This window comes from Phalacrocorax aristotelis, chromosome 5 (assembly GCF_949628215.1).
Source record: "Phalacrocorax aristotelis chromosome 5, bGulAri2.1, whole genome shotgun sequence".
Lineage (NCBI taxonomy): Eukaryota > Metazoa > Chordata > Aves > Suliformes > Phalacrocoracidae > Phalacrocorax > Phalacrocorax aristotelis.
The window spans coordinates 5,182,929-5,199,710 of record NC_134280.1 but is presented as its reverse complement, the minus strand read 5'-3'; the positions used below and the strand labels follow the sequence as shown (position 1 = coordinate 5,199,710).

General features: G+C 38.3%; 1 protein-coding gene across 15 annotated transcripts in view; it reads left to right on the top strand.

Annotated features, from left to right (window-relative positions):
* The window catches only part of ARHGAP15 (Rho GTPase activating protein 15), a 347,486-nt gene that overhangs the window by 196,432 nt on the left and 134,272 nt on the right, over positions 1–16,782 (top strand). For all 15 annotated transcript variants that reach the window (XM_075092818.1, XM_075092815.1, XM_075092816.1 and 12 more), the window contains one exon: positions 13,950–14,072. In XM_075092818.1, coding sequence (XP_074948919.1) covers positions 13,950–14,072 — 123 coding nt within the window. The remainder of the gene's footprint in view (positions 1–13,949; positions 14,073–16,782) is intronic.

The following is a 16,782-nucleotide window of genomic DNA, read 5'->3' as shown; positions in this document are numbered from 1 at the left end:
GTCTTCCCTATGATAGGCTGCTGGTTTTTTTCCTGATCATCCCAAACGGCCCTTTTCTGACTCTGCCCCAGGTTTCAGTCTGTATTTCTTGCACAAGGATATTCAAGGATCCCACAGTCGTGGGAAGTTGAATTTAACGTTCTGTATGGAAATTGCTCTCCTGATACAGTCTAGTGATTATATTTACCTGTTTCACAGCCACTTCTTTAGAGATGAAGAGTAAACAACCAGACCATGTAGACCCTGCTGTCCTTTAGACTTTTGCAACCAATGTGCTCTCCATGAAAAACAGAGTGAATCTGCCTTAAGCCTTTTTATAGAATATAAAATGTGTTCCTACATACGATAACAATTTTTGCAGTTTAAATGTATTCAGCTTATATAGAAAAGTAACATCCTTATGTAACAGAACTTTTCTCAAACAGCACATTTGAAATAAATTTAAACAATTTAAAATACTCCAGTGCTAATACACTTAAAAAAAAACAAAAAACAAAAAAACAAACAAACTTGGAAAGAAAAAGCCTTATCATCACAAAATTCATGAAGACACCTTGTCCAGAAATAGTTTAAAAACATGCAGGTATAAGCCCTGCTAGAGAGAATATGTCCCTGCGTGTAAAGCTTTATAGTTCAGATATGTTGCAATCACATAGGGATAGTATGTTTTATAATCACTTTTGCTGAAGAAGGTTAAACTCCAGTCCAAGAACCCAGAGCCTAAGGGAAGGCAGCCAGATATAGGAGGTCAGAACAGGAGAGCAGCCAGGTACAAAGTGAATCACTTGCCATTTAGCAGCCTTTAAGGTACAAAAATATAAATCAGAGCAAGTTAACCTGTGACTTGGTGGATATCTATCATAAAAGACTTCATTCAAGCTGCAGGACCATGTGGCTTGCGTCCACATCGCCCTGTGCTCACCCTTCCTAGGGCAGACTGGCTGTGCCCTGATCATAAAGTTTTTCTTCAGGTCTTCTTTGGTCACCTTGCAGTGTGTAGTGTTGTGTGTCTGATATAAACTGATGGTGGTGATGATGCTTTTAAAACGTGAAGGTGAAACTCTCTGATATATAGACGTGGAATATGAAGGTGAAGTGACTTCTGGGATAAGAGTTGAAGGGCAGAGTAAAGCAGAGGCAAAGAAACTTGGCGCTGTCTTGGCCATCATACATTTTGATAGGAGCCTCTGGAGTAAGCTGGCTCCTGAACAGCACCCAGGTTTTCTTTTGGGTAGAGAGAGCTGGAAGGACCAGGAAGCTGACTAAAAATTGGGTAGTGCAGGTGATGATCTCAGGATCGCACTTTGTCTTCTGTCTGAGCTGTAGATGCACTCACTTGGATCAAAACCTTTGTTTCATTGCTATGGTTTCCAAGAAGTTAAGTTCTGTTCCTGCAAAAATGAGCTTTGTATGTATTTCTGTGTGAAAACACAGGTATAGTATTTTTCCTGTCTATGTAAAATTAAGTATTTTAGGGTGCTGTAATGTTCCTACCTTCCTTTCTTTATATGAATGTATTTCAGTTGATGTGTTTGAATGAAAATCAAAAGATAGCACTAAAAATTAACAGAGAAATAATGAAAATGCTTTAATATCTGAATTGTTATACAATGTTATCTGAAGATCATTGGGAATGATGGGTCAAGGGTAGTACTGATATTAAGGCACAATTACAGGCAGTGGGATGCTTGATCTCAATGTAAGTTACACATGAGTAATTTCTGAACAGAACTTTTAAGTTTTACTTAATAAAATCATTCACTAGGTATTAGATTTGGGGCATCTGATAGTTTGAATTTGGGGTTCAATTCTGAGCAAAGTAAATTTTTCTGTTAATTGCCCGAGTAGCTTGAGGGATGGAGACAGAAGAAAAGGTGAGGGACAGGCTTAAGACAGGAGTCAAGTTGGTGACATGGGGAAAGGGAAAGAAATTGAAAGGATCCCGAGGCACCGCTATTTTGCTGCATCGTTTGAATTTTGCTTTCCTCTGAGGTACTGTAGCAGATACGTTCTGCTGCATGACAAACAGTGCCAGGCAAGACACAACAGTGGTCTCATCTCATCTGGTACACTTTTTAAAAAATCATTTGTAGTTGGTGTTTGCGAGGATGGAGAGGATCCATTAGAGTTCTACTTTCTGTTATCAATAACCCACGATGAATGTGTTCTTCAGAAACACAACTTCTATTTTTTGGGTTTTAGTCCAGAAAACTAAGTTAGCAGAATACACCTTTTCCAAACCATTGTTTACTTGGACTTCATCTGTAGCTGTCCCTGCTCAAGTTACAGGTCATTCATACTAATAAAGCTTTCTAATTCTGTGACAGAATATTCATAATGTCTTTAAAATAATCTACAGCTAGATAATGGTCCCCAGGATCTGGACAGCAAGACTTCAAAAGGCAGAGTCCTCTGATCTCCAGTTTCCTTATTCTCTGTAAGCTTGGAAGGTTTCAACTATCAAGCATAGATTAAGTTTTATTGGTTGATAGTCTAATTGCATTTGTATTATCTTTCCCCTTAATATTATTTTCTCTGTATTGGATTTCGTCCAAATATTACTACTTCCATGAAGTGGTTGTCTGAAAATGTTTTGCTTTTGCTTTGATGCTTAACTGCTTAACACATGGGTGCTGCAATAAGGTGCTGGTTCCTGATAATCGTTTTCCTTCTGTAAGGAAAAGTTTCCACAATCTTCTGTGCTTTGCTTATATTTGGTAGAGCTCTTCGGTTGAGGCTTTTCATGGACAAGATAAGGTTTGGTTAAACATCTGAACTTTTGAATGTTTATCTGAACTAGATTCGACCTCTAAATTTGTCCATCATTAGTTATTTTGCTTTTCTTTTTAGAGACTAAATTACACTATTAAATATGTTCTAAAGTAGGTTAAGTCCCTGTGCAGTTTGTCAGCTGGAACATTAATTTTAAAACTAAAACAGTCTTCTATTGTATCTTTTTAACATTTTGCCTGAGTTTTAACCATGGTTGGTCAAACGTAAGTTCAGTGCACCCATGCAAACCCCACATGTAGCTGATTGAAGTGTTTCAAAGTTGTTGTGATGACTGGCTTGATCTTATTTTGGAAAAGATCATGATATATAGCAATTATTTGCCTGCTCAGGCAGCTTGTTCTAGTGCAGCTGTTCTGGAGACTGGATGAAGTACTAAATGTCACCGCATGCCCTGCAGTGTCTCTGGAGGTCTCCCGCTCTGAGCCCCTGCACAAGGGCCGGGCGGACTTGGGGTCCCAGCTACCTGCTGCAGCAAACTGGTTGCACTAGCAGCGTGGATCATGCTCATTCCTGGGGTCCCAGTTACTTGTGCCTTCAGCTGACAGCATCTCTGTGTCCTCTCTGGACTCATGTCCTGACTGCACCGACCCAGATCTTGCCCTCATGCTGCCCCTGTGATGAGAAGGATCCACCATCAGATTGTAGGGCGAGTGGGTGGGTGCTGGAGAAAGCCAGAAGAGATGTTCCCAGGCCACCTTGCACCTTGGCCAAAGCTGTGCTTGGCGGCATCAGGGAGAGAGAGGGCAACGTAGAGTTTGTATCTGCTGTTACACAACTGAACTCTAAGACCTGACCTTTATTAGAAGGTGAAGTTCTGATAAAGTCAATGCTACAAAACCCCACGCATTTCTTAAGAAACACACTGGAATCAGAGCTTTCTGGTAAGCAGTTAAATTCACAGCTCAAACTATTACAACACAATGCATGGCTAAATATACCAGCAGCTTCATTCTGGGCTTTCCTTTTCCTCCTGTAATTACACTGCCTCAGCCCAAGAGGCTGACCTAAGGCATATCTCACAAGGCACCTTCCCCCACTAACAGCCTCCGTAGGGTAAGCTCACGCAAAGCTATAGCCTCCACTTGATCTGCTTCATGTTTTTATGGGTATTTTATGCAGATCCTAAAGCCCCTTTAGTGGAAGTCTTTCCTGCGTCCTCACAGTGCGTCTCTGGCACTGCCTTGTAAGCAAAGAGCTGTAACTGCTGAAAAGTTTGAAAATCAGTTGTGTTTTAACAAATAGAAATCATTTACATAGAAACATAAAAAAAAGTTGATGGCATAAAGGTCACTTTGTCTAAGGTTTACATTTATGTGAATATAGATATGAGAGATTGTTTCCAGAACTTTGACTTAAGGTAAGAAGTAAAAAGTATTCTTAAATCTGCAGACTTATTCTTTTTAAAAATAAGCTCATGGGTGATCTTTTGTTCAGTTATACTTACTCTAATCATTTAATTGAGGTAGATACAATTTGATAAAGCAGAGTCAGCATATAAACAGAGTACAGCAAATGGATTTCAGATCTTTGGCTGATATTTTTTGATTACTTTAAAGTTAATGGGTGTGCCTCTCTCCTTCATAAAATATCGTATCTACAGTCACTGGAAATTGCTAACCTTACTGTATTAAATACTGTAACTGTGATTAGAAATAACAAATACACCCATGAATCTCACTACTGTTTCTCATTAGAAAAAATGATTTTAACATGTTGGTTATCATAACTTATACACTACAAATTAATTCTGTCTTTTATTGTATGAGAAGCGCAAGAAGTTCATCATGGGTCACAAACTATAAGGTTATGAATATAATTGGAGGCTGAGTGCAATGGAAATATAATTAAATTTTAAAATAATTTCCTTTTTAAATTTAGAAGTACAAATTGTAATTGATAAGAGTCTCAATAGAAGAAAATTCTTTGCTATGATATTCTTTCTGGTCCCATAAGGTCCCATAAGATTGAATCTGAATAAAAGATTCAACAAGGTATCCAAGTGCATGTCTAAATTTAAATATATGAATCATTTGTACAACGCTTAACAAGGGTGATAGAAATACAGCAATGCCAAGTCTCCCTTGTTCGTTGCAGATAATTAGTTTGTTTTCCAAAGCATAAGGCAGAATTATATGTAGGTTTTGAAGTTAAAAGTGCACACATGGCCAGCAGTACCCAGCCAATCAGAAGGGTTTTCTTTTGGCATAACAGTCTATCTGGTGTTCCTGGTAGAAAAATGAACCACATAATTTTCTTGTCCTTTTGTCTGAGCAATTTAATGTAAACGACGACTATTCATATTATTTGCAAAAGCTTGGAAAGGTTTTTTTTTGACTACCTCAGTCAGAAGGTAGCTTAAAGACTTGAAAGTTATAGACATACCTTCCACAACAGAAGAAAACAAATAGAACTTCATATTCTAAAAAATCCTGAAAGTATTACTTGTAAATTACTTGTTCAACTTGATTTGGAAATAGTCTTTAGTTCCTTGCTCTGTCTTCCTCAAGCTTTAATTGCATATTTGTTTTCTTTTTATATTATGTATGTCAACTTCAAAAGTCATTAATTCAAATATTGTCTTTCTTTTTCCCTCTATAACAATCACATTTTATACGAGCGGGATGATTCTGTATGTCTGGAAACACTGGAACAGGGCAGCACTAAGTCACCCAAGCAGGGAGGGGCAGGGCCACTCTTCAACTCCTATGTGTTACACCATCCAAGTTATTGAGTATTTTCCTGGGAATATTAGCAACCTTCTCTAAAGGAGAGAAGTACGCTAGATGCAAAAAACTTCTCTGTCATGCTCCTGACTTTTGCCCATATTCACTTATATATTTTGCCCATATTCACCTACGTCACTCTTCACCTGCAGATTTACAGAAAAGAGCTATCGAAGGAAGCTTAAGATCAGATGAGTCCTCAGTGATCTGTGCTCATACAAAACTGCCCTCCTCAGTGCAAGGGGAATAAAAGGCTAGTTTTTTGCAAAAAGACTGTGTCAAAAGTCCCCATCCTTGACGTGGACGCGAAGACCTGTTTCCCCGTCCCAAGTACACTGTACCCTCTCTTCCTAGAGCCTGAATAGTCTGACTTTGTGTACCGCAGCAGATTTCATCCAAGTCCCACATGTTTTACATTAGATGAACCTAAACTGGTCATACTGTATGAATAAAACGACCTCATTGATTTCTGGCATTGTGGTTTTTATATTCAAATTAAGTGTGTATAATAGCATTTCTAATAAAGTGACAATACCAAAAAAATTGTGGAAAGAAAGGCTTGGCATGTCCTGGATGATCTAGTCCAGTCCCTCCTGTCACAAGGTGCCATGTTCTGTGTCCCCTTTCATAAATTTATTAAGTTTCATCCTAAATTCTTTTAGTTTTATTTGCCACCACGACTTCTTTGAAAGGGTGTTTTAGAACTTCGCATTATGGACAGTTTATAGTCATTTATTCTTGTGCCAACATTGTTCTTCAGTTTAAACAGCTCTTCTCCCTCCCTGCTGTCCTCTTCTCGTCTCTTGCTCCTTTTCCCACCCCACCAGCAAACTCATAGAGAACAATCACAGCCTTTCTCAGCCATTTTATAGCTGGCAAGCTCCCCGTCTGCTTTTGAAAGCTCAGCAGCCCATTCTCCTGCTACTTCTCATGGCCACTGCCTGCACCTTTCCTGGCACGAATTCCCACCTCACACACACGAGTGTCCGGGGTTACACACTTATAAGAAAGAAGTATTTTGTATTAATCCTACTCTGACCATGCATTGGGTAGTATTAGGTCCAGTCTGGTTTCTCCGGCTTCCAGCCTCAAAGTCACTAAGGTTTTGTCTGATGTCCCGATTCTTGTCTGAACTGGTGATGCTTCCCAGCCTTGAGTCACCAAGTATTTTTTGAATGCTCCTACTTTTTTTGTTGAAGTCATTAATGAAACCACAAAGATCAGTTCCAAGAATATTTAAGGACTTGCGCTGGTAACTTTCCTTCAGTACAGTAGTTCTCCTTTAAACAAATGTCATTTTAACACCTTATTTAGTCGCTTTGCAGTTATTGTTTTAATTCTCTCCATCTTCCCTAGTTTAACTAATGATTTCCCATTTGGCACCATATCAAACGCACAGCTGAGGTCGAAATAGATTTGGTCTATTGCATTTTCCTTTTCTGAAAAAAAACCCCATTAATTTTATTAAAGAAAGATAACAGGTTAGTTTGATGTGACCTTCCTTTATAAAACCAACACATGCTCAGAAATATTGCTTTACTTTTCTAAATATTTATGGTACAAATACCACTATGAAAAGCTGCACGGGGAGCACCAGTTTGTTTCACAATGTAAGCGTGTGGTGATATATAACACACCATTCATTTATTTCCATTTATTATTAGTGGGGGACAAAATTTTTAAAAAGTTTATGTGCATCAGAGCATGATGCAAAATATGAATTATATAGTCATTTTATTGAATCTTTACTGCTAATGCACACAAATTTCACAAAGTGTAATGACACTACTGAGCACTTAAGTTGTTAGGCTGTCATATTACAGAAAAATTATTTGTGCTATATAATCACTGTTTTCTTTTTCCTATTGTTTATTTCTAAGCTTGCTTCATAAGCGTTTGTAAGTGCTGATATACTTGCTGTGGCAAATATCTGTTTTAAGACCATAAACCTGAATGACTGCATGTCCTTTGGCGCCCATGCAAACAAAACCTTCCTAGCATCTCCTGGCCAGTGATACCCATTTTGTTACCTGGTGCTGCAGTTATTGGGTCTGTGCTTTGTAGCCATAAAACCTGTAATTTTAGATTTTATCATAAATATAGGGATTAGGGGTAATGCCCGATTCCTGCATTTTCCCCACTAATAATTTGTGTAATGCCTTTAAGCAGACCATATTTCCGTCTCTCATTTTACTCTTTTGCAAAACAAATATAGTAATTATAGTGTGGGGTTAATTCATGAGACCTGCCCAGGAATTTCACCAAAGGATAAACTAGGATGACTGACAGAAGTCTTTAGCTCAATAAAGTAGGTGAAGCAAATTCTTTATCCTTAGTGAGCAGACTTTATTGACTCCACCTCAGAGCATCACAAAGGAAAGAAAGGAGGCAGGGACATGGTTTTGTCATGTTCAAAACTTTAGTGCTCATTGAAGAACCGACCATTTCTACAGGAGGTAATGCACGCGGCTCCTTCCTTAAAGGCCTAGGAGTAGTTTCACATCTGCTGCAGGCCAAAAAAAATCTGAAAAAAAATCACAGAATCCCAGAATGGTGGGGGCTGGAAGGGCCCTCTGGAGCTCATCCCATCTCACCCCTGCTTGAGCAGGCACCCCCAGAGCAGGGGCACAGGGCCGCGTCCAGGCGGGGGGTGAATGTCTCCAGGGAAGGGACCCCACAGCCTCCCTGGGCAGCCTGTGCCATTGCTCTGGCACCTGCACAGGGAAGTTCTTCCTCATACTCAGGTGGAACTTCCCGTGTTCCAACTTGTGCCCATCACTCCTTGGCCTGTCATTGGGCACCACTGAAAAGAGTCTGGCCCCATCCTCCTGACACCTGCCCTTCAGATATTTATAAGCATTGCTGAGATCCCCCCTCAGCCTTCTCTCCCCCAGGCCGAACAAACCCAGGTCTCTCAGCCTTTCCTCATAAGGGAGACACTCCAGTCCCCTGAGCATCTTAGTAGCTCTCTGCTGGACTCCCTCCAGTAGTTCTGTGCCTATGAATGTTGAATTCTGAGTTCTAGTGAAATCCAACAAAACTTAAAGTCATGAGTCATTATCTATTCTTAAATTACAGTGTCTCCTGGAATGTGGGTGTAGTCATACGCCCCTGCATGTTAAGATGTATTTCTTCAGGAGGTTGAGACACTCAGCAATTAAGCATTCCCATTACTTGAAATCAATTAATTAACTAATTCCTTTAATATTTTCACACATATGTGATAGTTCTGCTGTTAGACTAGCACTTTCATTATCCAAAGTCATAGAAACCTACTTCTACCTCCCCTTTTGCCATCTCAGCTTTGATTCAGTCCTGCAAGATGCTGCTGAGGACTCTGCATATCATTCTGTAAAGCACTTAAGAAAATTATTAGTTTAAGGCATCAGAGATCACAGTTAAGTCCATGAATCTGTTCATATGTATTTTAACAAAGTTGCAGCTAGGGTTTTGATCGGGGTCTTTGGTACTTTGAATGGTCAAATTTGTCACTTTTAGTATTCCTTGGGAAAAAAATTACTAAATCTCAGTTTATGGGTGTTATTGTTATCCTACAAGTCATCTGCATTTCTAAGAACTTCCTGAAATTTTGAAGTCTTCAGAGGTATTTAAAAAAAAATTTTGTATGTTCCAGGCTAGGTGTGGGTTTTTTTCCTGCAGAACAAGCCTAATGGAAGAGAAGGTGTTAATTTAAAGCTATTTGAGCCTCTTAATGCTTTATCCACTCCCACTGCTGCTCCTCATTCTGTATGAGCCCTTTCCATCCAAATGCATTCCATACGATAATTTTGGGTATTATAATAAACAGGCACCATAATAATGTATTTCAGTTAGGAAGAGGTACTTGGAAGAAATTGGTTTTGCTATACACATGATGTGAGACAATCAATAGTGCTTTAGTTTGACAAGCACTGTCAATATCCATTGTCACAGTTCAGAAAGTCATTAATGGATAGTTCTTCAAAACCCAATGCTTTCAACGCATTAGAAGTGTTCAGATATACTGTACCTGGCAGGAATTAACCATAGGTAAACCTTTGGGATTATGTGTAAATGTTTTATAAATTAAGAGTGAAATATAAGTAATTGGAAGGAATGTGAGATCGTGTTATAAGGAGTTACAAAATCTTGCCAATAAAATATGGAACCATTTAGAACATTTTACTTTCTGAACCATTCAGGCTCTGCCCAGAACATCACACCCAGGAAAAACAGTCTGCTAGAAATATATTGTCTAAATTCATGACTAAATTAATAGAAAGTAATTACATAAAAATGTTGATCCTTGCCCTGAAAAGTTTAAAGCCTTGCCTGGTTCTTTTAGTAGTGGCCATGCCAAAACGCTGGAGAAAGGCTTTTGTAAATTCACCTTGCAAATATGTTAGCCACTGCTTAACCCTGCTTAAATGATACTAAGTTTCCTCTCATTGCACCACATATCCAATTTAGTGCATTAAATTATAGCAAGCAATTCTTCATCTGTACGTGTCAAAGCTTCCATTGGCTCTGATGGTACTGCTTCTGCGGAGCTGTGTGATTTGGGGGTAATGCATTAATTCTTTCCTTCCACCAGTCTTCTTGTGTAAAAGGTCTTGTAGAGACTGTATTTTGTGGTTTTGCATGCTGCTCCTGGTTTTTTATATGTTATTAGGAATAGTAAGTCTAGAGTCGTGACATTGTATAAATATTCAGAGAATTTATACAGGCCCCAAAAAAGACAGGTCAGTTTTTTCTTGCTGCAATTTTTCTGCAGAGAATTTAATCTATAATTATTCTTTCTAAGTCCGTTGATGTTATTACAGCGCTATCCAACATCAAGGGCCAAAGATGTGTTCTTTCTTTTATTCCTAATGATGTGTTTATAATACTTTGTTTTTGTACCCAGTCTGTGTTACATTTCCCTAATGTCATAAACGGTTGCGATTTAATATAGATTAATTCTAGAGCAAATTATTTCAGGAAAATATCTGGCCATTTTTTTCATGTGTCCATTAATATGTTTCCCACCTGTTGAAGAAATAGAGCCCTAGTAAAGTGACCAAAGTCACCAGAAATGCTTTTCTAGACTTGAGGGGCCAGTTTTATTTCCAGCCAAACGTGAAAGCCAGTATTCAGGTTATGTTTTTGCGGCTGGATTGAAGTGTCCTTGCAGCCACTTGCACTAGCAGAAGAAATTTAGCATAATATTGACCTCTCCTGGGTTCCCTTCTACCTGTACTGTAGAAGGGCCTGGCCCAACAAGAGCAAGCGTGTGTTTCCTTTTTCTGTCTCAGAGGCTCTTAGTGCAATATAAGAAATATTCTAATGGAAGCGCCTGCGCAAAGGGAGTGGTTTATTCCCTGTCCTGTGTTGGTTTCGAAGCACTTATGTGGATATGTCAGTGTGAATATCTTTAGAAACCGAAGATACCAGTTTATTTGGTACAACGTATCAAATGGCACACCTATGCTGTTTATGCCAGGGAACGTATAGTAGGATAAGCAGTAGATTTTATTTCCTATTATTTTATACCTTGACCCTTAAGAGTCTTATTTTATTTCTGTATGGAACTGCTTTCCAATTGCCTATGTTGTTGTTTGACATTTGCCAGCTCTCTTTCATGGAGGATTCTTCTGGTCAAATCCAGAACCTGAAATTTAAAAAGAAAGGTACTCCAAATAATATTTATTGTGGTTTTTGAGTTTTATAACTCCTCTTTTATTTTCTCTTGGAAGTAACATTTTGGTCCTCTTTGTATTTCCAAATATAATAGCAAAGTCATTTTAATGTGGGGATATCGCGAGAAGAATGGTTTGGCAAGAGCAGGAATATTTTTAAATGAGAGCCCAACAAGAATTTTTCTGGCTAAGCTTGGTTTTGGAACATGCTATCTAAACCCTTGAATTTCTGGGAGGCTTGGAGTTTCCCTCTGGTGACTCACACACGTTTAATAAAATAAAATAAGAAATTCATCAAAATTAGCTTTGCTGCTGCTTTTAGCTACACACTATAGACAGTTCAACACAGAACTTACAAAAGTATCCATGACAGTAATTATTCCTACCTCTAGATGTAGTTTTAACACCATAATTGCTGTTTCAGGTATAAAACTTCCAGCTGTGTTAATGCATCTTTCTAAACAGAGGGACCTTTACCCTGCTGTCAAGTCCTAGATCCCCTATCCTCATTCACAGGACGACCACGCTCACTTCAGTTAAAAGATCTTAACAAATCTGGTGTATCCTTAGAGCTAAGCATGTAGTTCAAGTGGACATAAAACGTTTCAGAGTCCTGCAAAATGGGAAATGTGGCAGGCATCTGAAGTGACTTAGAGATGGTTCCACTCCTGCATCATTTGCACTGAGGAAACTTCACTGTAAGTCAGGAAAAAGCAAACCTAAATATGAATTGCTATGGACAGAATGACCCTAAGCAACAAAAGACTTTCCAAACTAAATACAATTCACTTCACTGTTTCAAAGTACCATCAAGATGCAGAATTAGAAACATCCATTTGTTGTTCTTTTTATAGCACAGCCAAGTGACTTGGAATTTTAGCTTGTCCCTGCCAAGGATTGCTCAATTTTGAACAAAAAGTCCTCCACTATAATGTTAAAAAAGCACCAACCATCAATTGAATGCTAATCTTTATATTCTATGATACATCACTCCAAGAATGCTACCATTAAAAAATGTGAATTCTATTTTTCATAAGTGATGGATTATTGTACCAAGCTGTGTATTTTCCAGTAAAGTGTCCTTTTATTTGTCCTGTGTGATTACTAGTTTGTGGAAGTATGTGTGGGGTCATTTTAGTGCTGTGGGAAAATGGAGCACTCTTCTGTTAAAATCAGTAGTGAAATCAGAAGCAAACTATGCTCTGATCATCGTAGGCATGTGTTTAAATATTGCTTTCCTTAATTGGCTATGTTCTATTTACTTAAAATGAACAATTTGGCAAGTTTTTCTCCCTTGACAACAGCAAAGCGTAAACCATTTTATAAGTTTGGCTGTTAAAATCAGATTTGTAATGTAAACCACAATATTCCAGGGTTGTTACTGTTGCTTAACCAGTTATTTTAGCTTGCCATTGTTTTATAATTTTACACCTTTAAATATTCTGGTGCTGCTTATAACTTACACAAAACTTTTTGTGACAAAATAGCGCAATAATATTGATGATCATTTTATTTTGCTCTTTTGCTCTTCCCTTGGTTTGTCTATAAGAAGATCACTGCATTACAGGGGAGATTCAGTCTGAATGGGGAGATGAGGGAGCATCTCTGTAGCTGCAGCTAAACTATCCAGGGAACTATATAGAAAATCTCTTGGAGGGATAATGGGCGAACTCCTGCAAGTCCAACTTGTGGAGAATACCGTGTTTTGGTGGATTTATGTCTGTATGTATGTATTTATTATCAAGTGAAGATGGAAAGCTATTCTTTCCTCAGAAAGCAGGAGCCACCCCTCTGTCAGCTGGAGGTCTTTGGCAGGGAAGGCTGTACAGCTCTGGCTGCCCCATTTCCCTGCTCAGCGTTTTGGGGAATGGGCAGTGTGAGAGAGCCCAGGACACAGGACAGGGGTTATTCACGGGTGGTGAGGCTCAGGTGGTCTGTTAGGAAACTTTAAAAATCTGCGTGTTTAGGGAATCCTTTGGAGAAAGTCTTCCCCTGGCATCGCTGCTGCTTCTGTAGCATCCAGCCTTGACTTCAGAGTTTCTCCTTCCTGCAAATACTACCTATTTTGAGAGCTGTGATGGTGCCCTGTAAGCACCTCAGCAGAGAAGTTGTTAAATTTATGCCTTTGAAACTTCCTCCAGGGGATTTTCTGCAGCTGGGTTCTGTGTCTTTTTGACACAGAACAGGAATAAATTGAGCTCAAAATGTTTCTAGGTTTGGTAAATCCCTAAATATAATAAAATACAATCATTAGGATGGGAATACTTTTCTTTCCATAAATTAATGCATCTTGCACACATTTCATGGCATATAGCCATGTTTTCTATAACTGCATTAAATATATATATAATGCTTAAACCATCTTGGCAAGAGAATTCAGTCCTTCACTAGTGGTGTAACCATCCATCCTTTCTCATAACAAGTAGTATGTAGCTAATAGTGCATAGCACACTTTGAGTCCAGAGTTTTAGTTGAAAAATCATCCATGTGAAACTTGTGGGATTCCTGAACATTTCATGAGTAAACTGGTCGCCATCCAAATACTTATGGGCAATAAATAATCCAACTCTGTGAATAACCAGCAGAGTGAACTCATCATGTTTATTCACAAAAGTATTAATCAGATGTTTTGTACTATCCAACCAGCTACACTGCTGACCTACAGCATGATTTTACTAGGATGGCTATGGTCATTATTTTCTAGGGATATTTGAGAAAACTACTATGAGTTTAAAAATGTTGTTTCACTGAAGCTTTTTCTGTTGATTTCCTTTAGTTTTCAGACTGAACTACAGTGCCTCTGACACAAATGACAGAAACCGAGTTAAAAGCAGATTAAAGAAGTTCATCTCCCGAAGACCCTCCTTGAAAACATTGCAAGAGAAGGGACTTATTAAAGGTGTGTTCAGTCTTATATACTTTTTTGGAGTAAAAAGTGAAAATTCACAAATTAATTTTTCATTCTCAGTTAAATGAATATGTGCATTGGACAAATATTTCTTAGATACGGTTTTGTCGCTGTATATCATAAAACTTACACTGCTGAACTGTACAGAAAAAAAACCAACGTATGGTTACATCTATCTCTGTGTTATCTGACTACTGCTTCAATTTCTCTGCTTTGGTGGGCATGCGGTAGAAACCCCTCCATTTAACACAGGCACTCACTATGCACGTTGCAAATCAACATGCTGCACAACTCCATTTCTTTTTAAGAAAAAAATGTTGATATAGTTTTATATTTTAGACTCCGAAATAGGAACTTCAGATGCTGTGCTGTCTAATTTGTTTTCTAGGGTAGGCTGGAATACTTCCTGCTTTCTTCTCTCATTATTTTTCTAACTCGCCAACAAAATACACTTTTAACAATCTAAAACACGTGCCAGTGAATAATAAATGCTTTGAATCTGTGATTTTTTTCCTACTCCAATTCCTTGCTAAGTTGGTCAGCCATCACTTTCACATATCCTTAAAATTTGTTTCTTTGATAAAATGCATTTTTTTAGTTTACCCAAGGAGTAAGCGTTTTGCTAAGAAGCTGGTAGTTTAACTTGAAGGAAGTAGCATTCTGACCACTAGTAATCAAGCAAAGCCATGTTTTCAAATATTGTCTGGAATAATGCTTTAAAAATTTACGCACTCCCAAATTATTATGTGTGAAACCCACAACTGCACATGCAAATTGACTAGAAAGAGGCATTTTGCCAGCAGCCCCTGTCAATCTTCGGAGTGTGAGTTTTCCAGCGGTGCGTCAAAAATGGCAAGGGGTGTTGCTAATGTGTATTAAACTTGTCTGTCCTGAGCCAAGAGATTGACCCCAGCCAGCAAAAGCTAAAGCAGCCTCAAGAGTTAAACACCAGCTGGGCCCATGTCTGAAGAGAAGGAGAAGATTTTATGAATTAAGTTCTTATGTTTTAGATACACGGAGAAATGTTCGGTGCAATGTTGCTTACTGTAAGGAAGTCTCCATCACATTAAATCATTATGTGCCTTAGTGATGGGCTTTGGCTTCTAATTGCTGCAGAAACTTTAAAAAAATGTCATTCACACTTAAATATATGTGCGAGGTGTGCGCACTCCCACACCACACTTTCAGGATCTATCCTTACACATTCATCGTGTCTGATTTCAGTACCATCAGAGGGGTTTGTCTCTTTGAAGTACTCTGTGGGTTGTGGGTGGGATTTGAATGCATCATATTAGTTTGTTTCAGTTATTACAGTAATAGAGGAGTAATTTATAGTCTTTTAATTTCTGGATTTTAGGGGTTTTCTTTTTAGTTTAATAAAGTGTGGCTGATGAATCTCCTGCGGTGTTACATAGGGATCAGATGTGATCCCTTCTAACAAATCCAGATTCATTAGCATAACTCAAATCCATCCACTAATATATCTCTCTAGGAAAGCCAGATGCATTTGGTTTTGGCTACAGTTGTATTAAGCTCTTGATTCATAAACATAGCTTGGTTCTACCTGGGCTACTCTTCCATGGATAACAAAGATCCACGGTTTTTGACACAGTAATTCACAATCGGTACCAGGCACAGTTTTATTACCAAACTAATGTTACCATGAAGAAAACATGTTAGTTATCTACCATGAAGTTTCATTAGGATTAGGTTTTGGCCATGCAAATGAGGCAGGATTCGTTAGCACGGCTTAATTCCGATCTACGGTAAGTCTATGTGAAATGCTCATTTGATAAGGTTCCTTCATTGTCTTCACCAGAGTTTATCCCTTAATCTGTTAAAATGTTATGAAAATGCAGTTGCAGTGCTTATACAGAGACCACTTTTAAATGTTAATTTTTAGGCTCACATTAGAATATTTTTAAATCGCAAAATGCAACCATCCAGATTAAAAATGAAAAGCTTGCCAAATTTTGTATTATAAGATGCAACTATTTATTTTCCTAAGGTGACTTGAATGGTTGCAGAAAACTCTCAAAACTATTTGTCTGGTCGTTTCTTAAGGGAAAAAATGTTAAACAATTTTTACAAGAAAAAATTCCTCCAGCTCTGAGAACATGCATGCTAACTTTTATCCCATAGGGAAATACTTCTGTCAGAATTGTAAATCCCTTAAAATAGGGGCTCATAATAAAAGTGTGTCTAAAGCCTTGCAGGACATCTCGGTACCAAATTCCTGACAAAGAGCTGTTCTGTGTGCTAGTGGAGAATTGATATAAATATCTGCGAAGCGTGTGGTGTTAATTACTCCAATGCAGTGGCACTGTAGGTGCTGTGCAAACCTTCACTTTTCATCAAGTGCTATTCATATTTGCCAGGGGCACTATAAAGCTCTCAAATCTATATTGATTTTTTACATTGTATGTCACATTGGAACCAAAACTCCAATAAATTTAACACGTAAATTATAGCCATGAGTAAATACATTTTAAGGTGGTAAGTTCACTTAAACACAGTTCTGAGCTCTGTTAGGCACTGATGTGTACACACTTGGCCAGAAGTCTCGACACATTTCTCCACATTAACCAAATTTGGGAATACAGGCTTCAGAATTAAATAGCAGCTTGATCTCCTGGGGTACTTTGTTCTGCCAACACTGTTATCAGAAAATCTAGAAATTATGTGATTGTCATTTAACTCT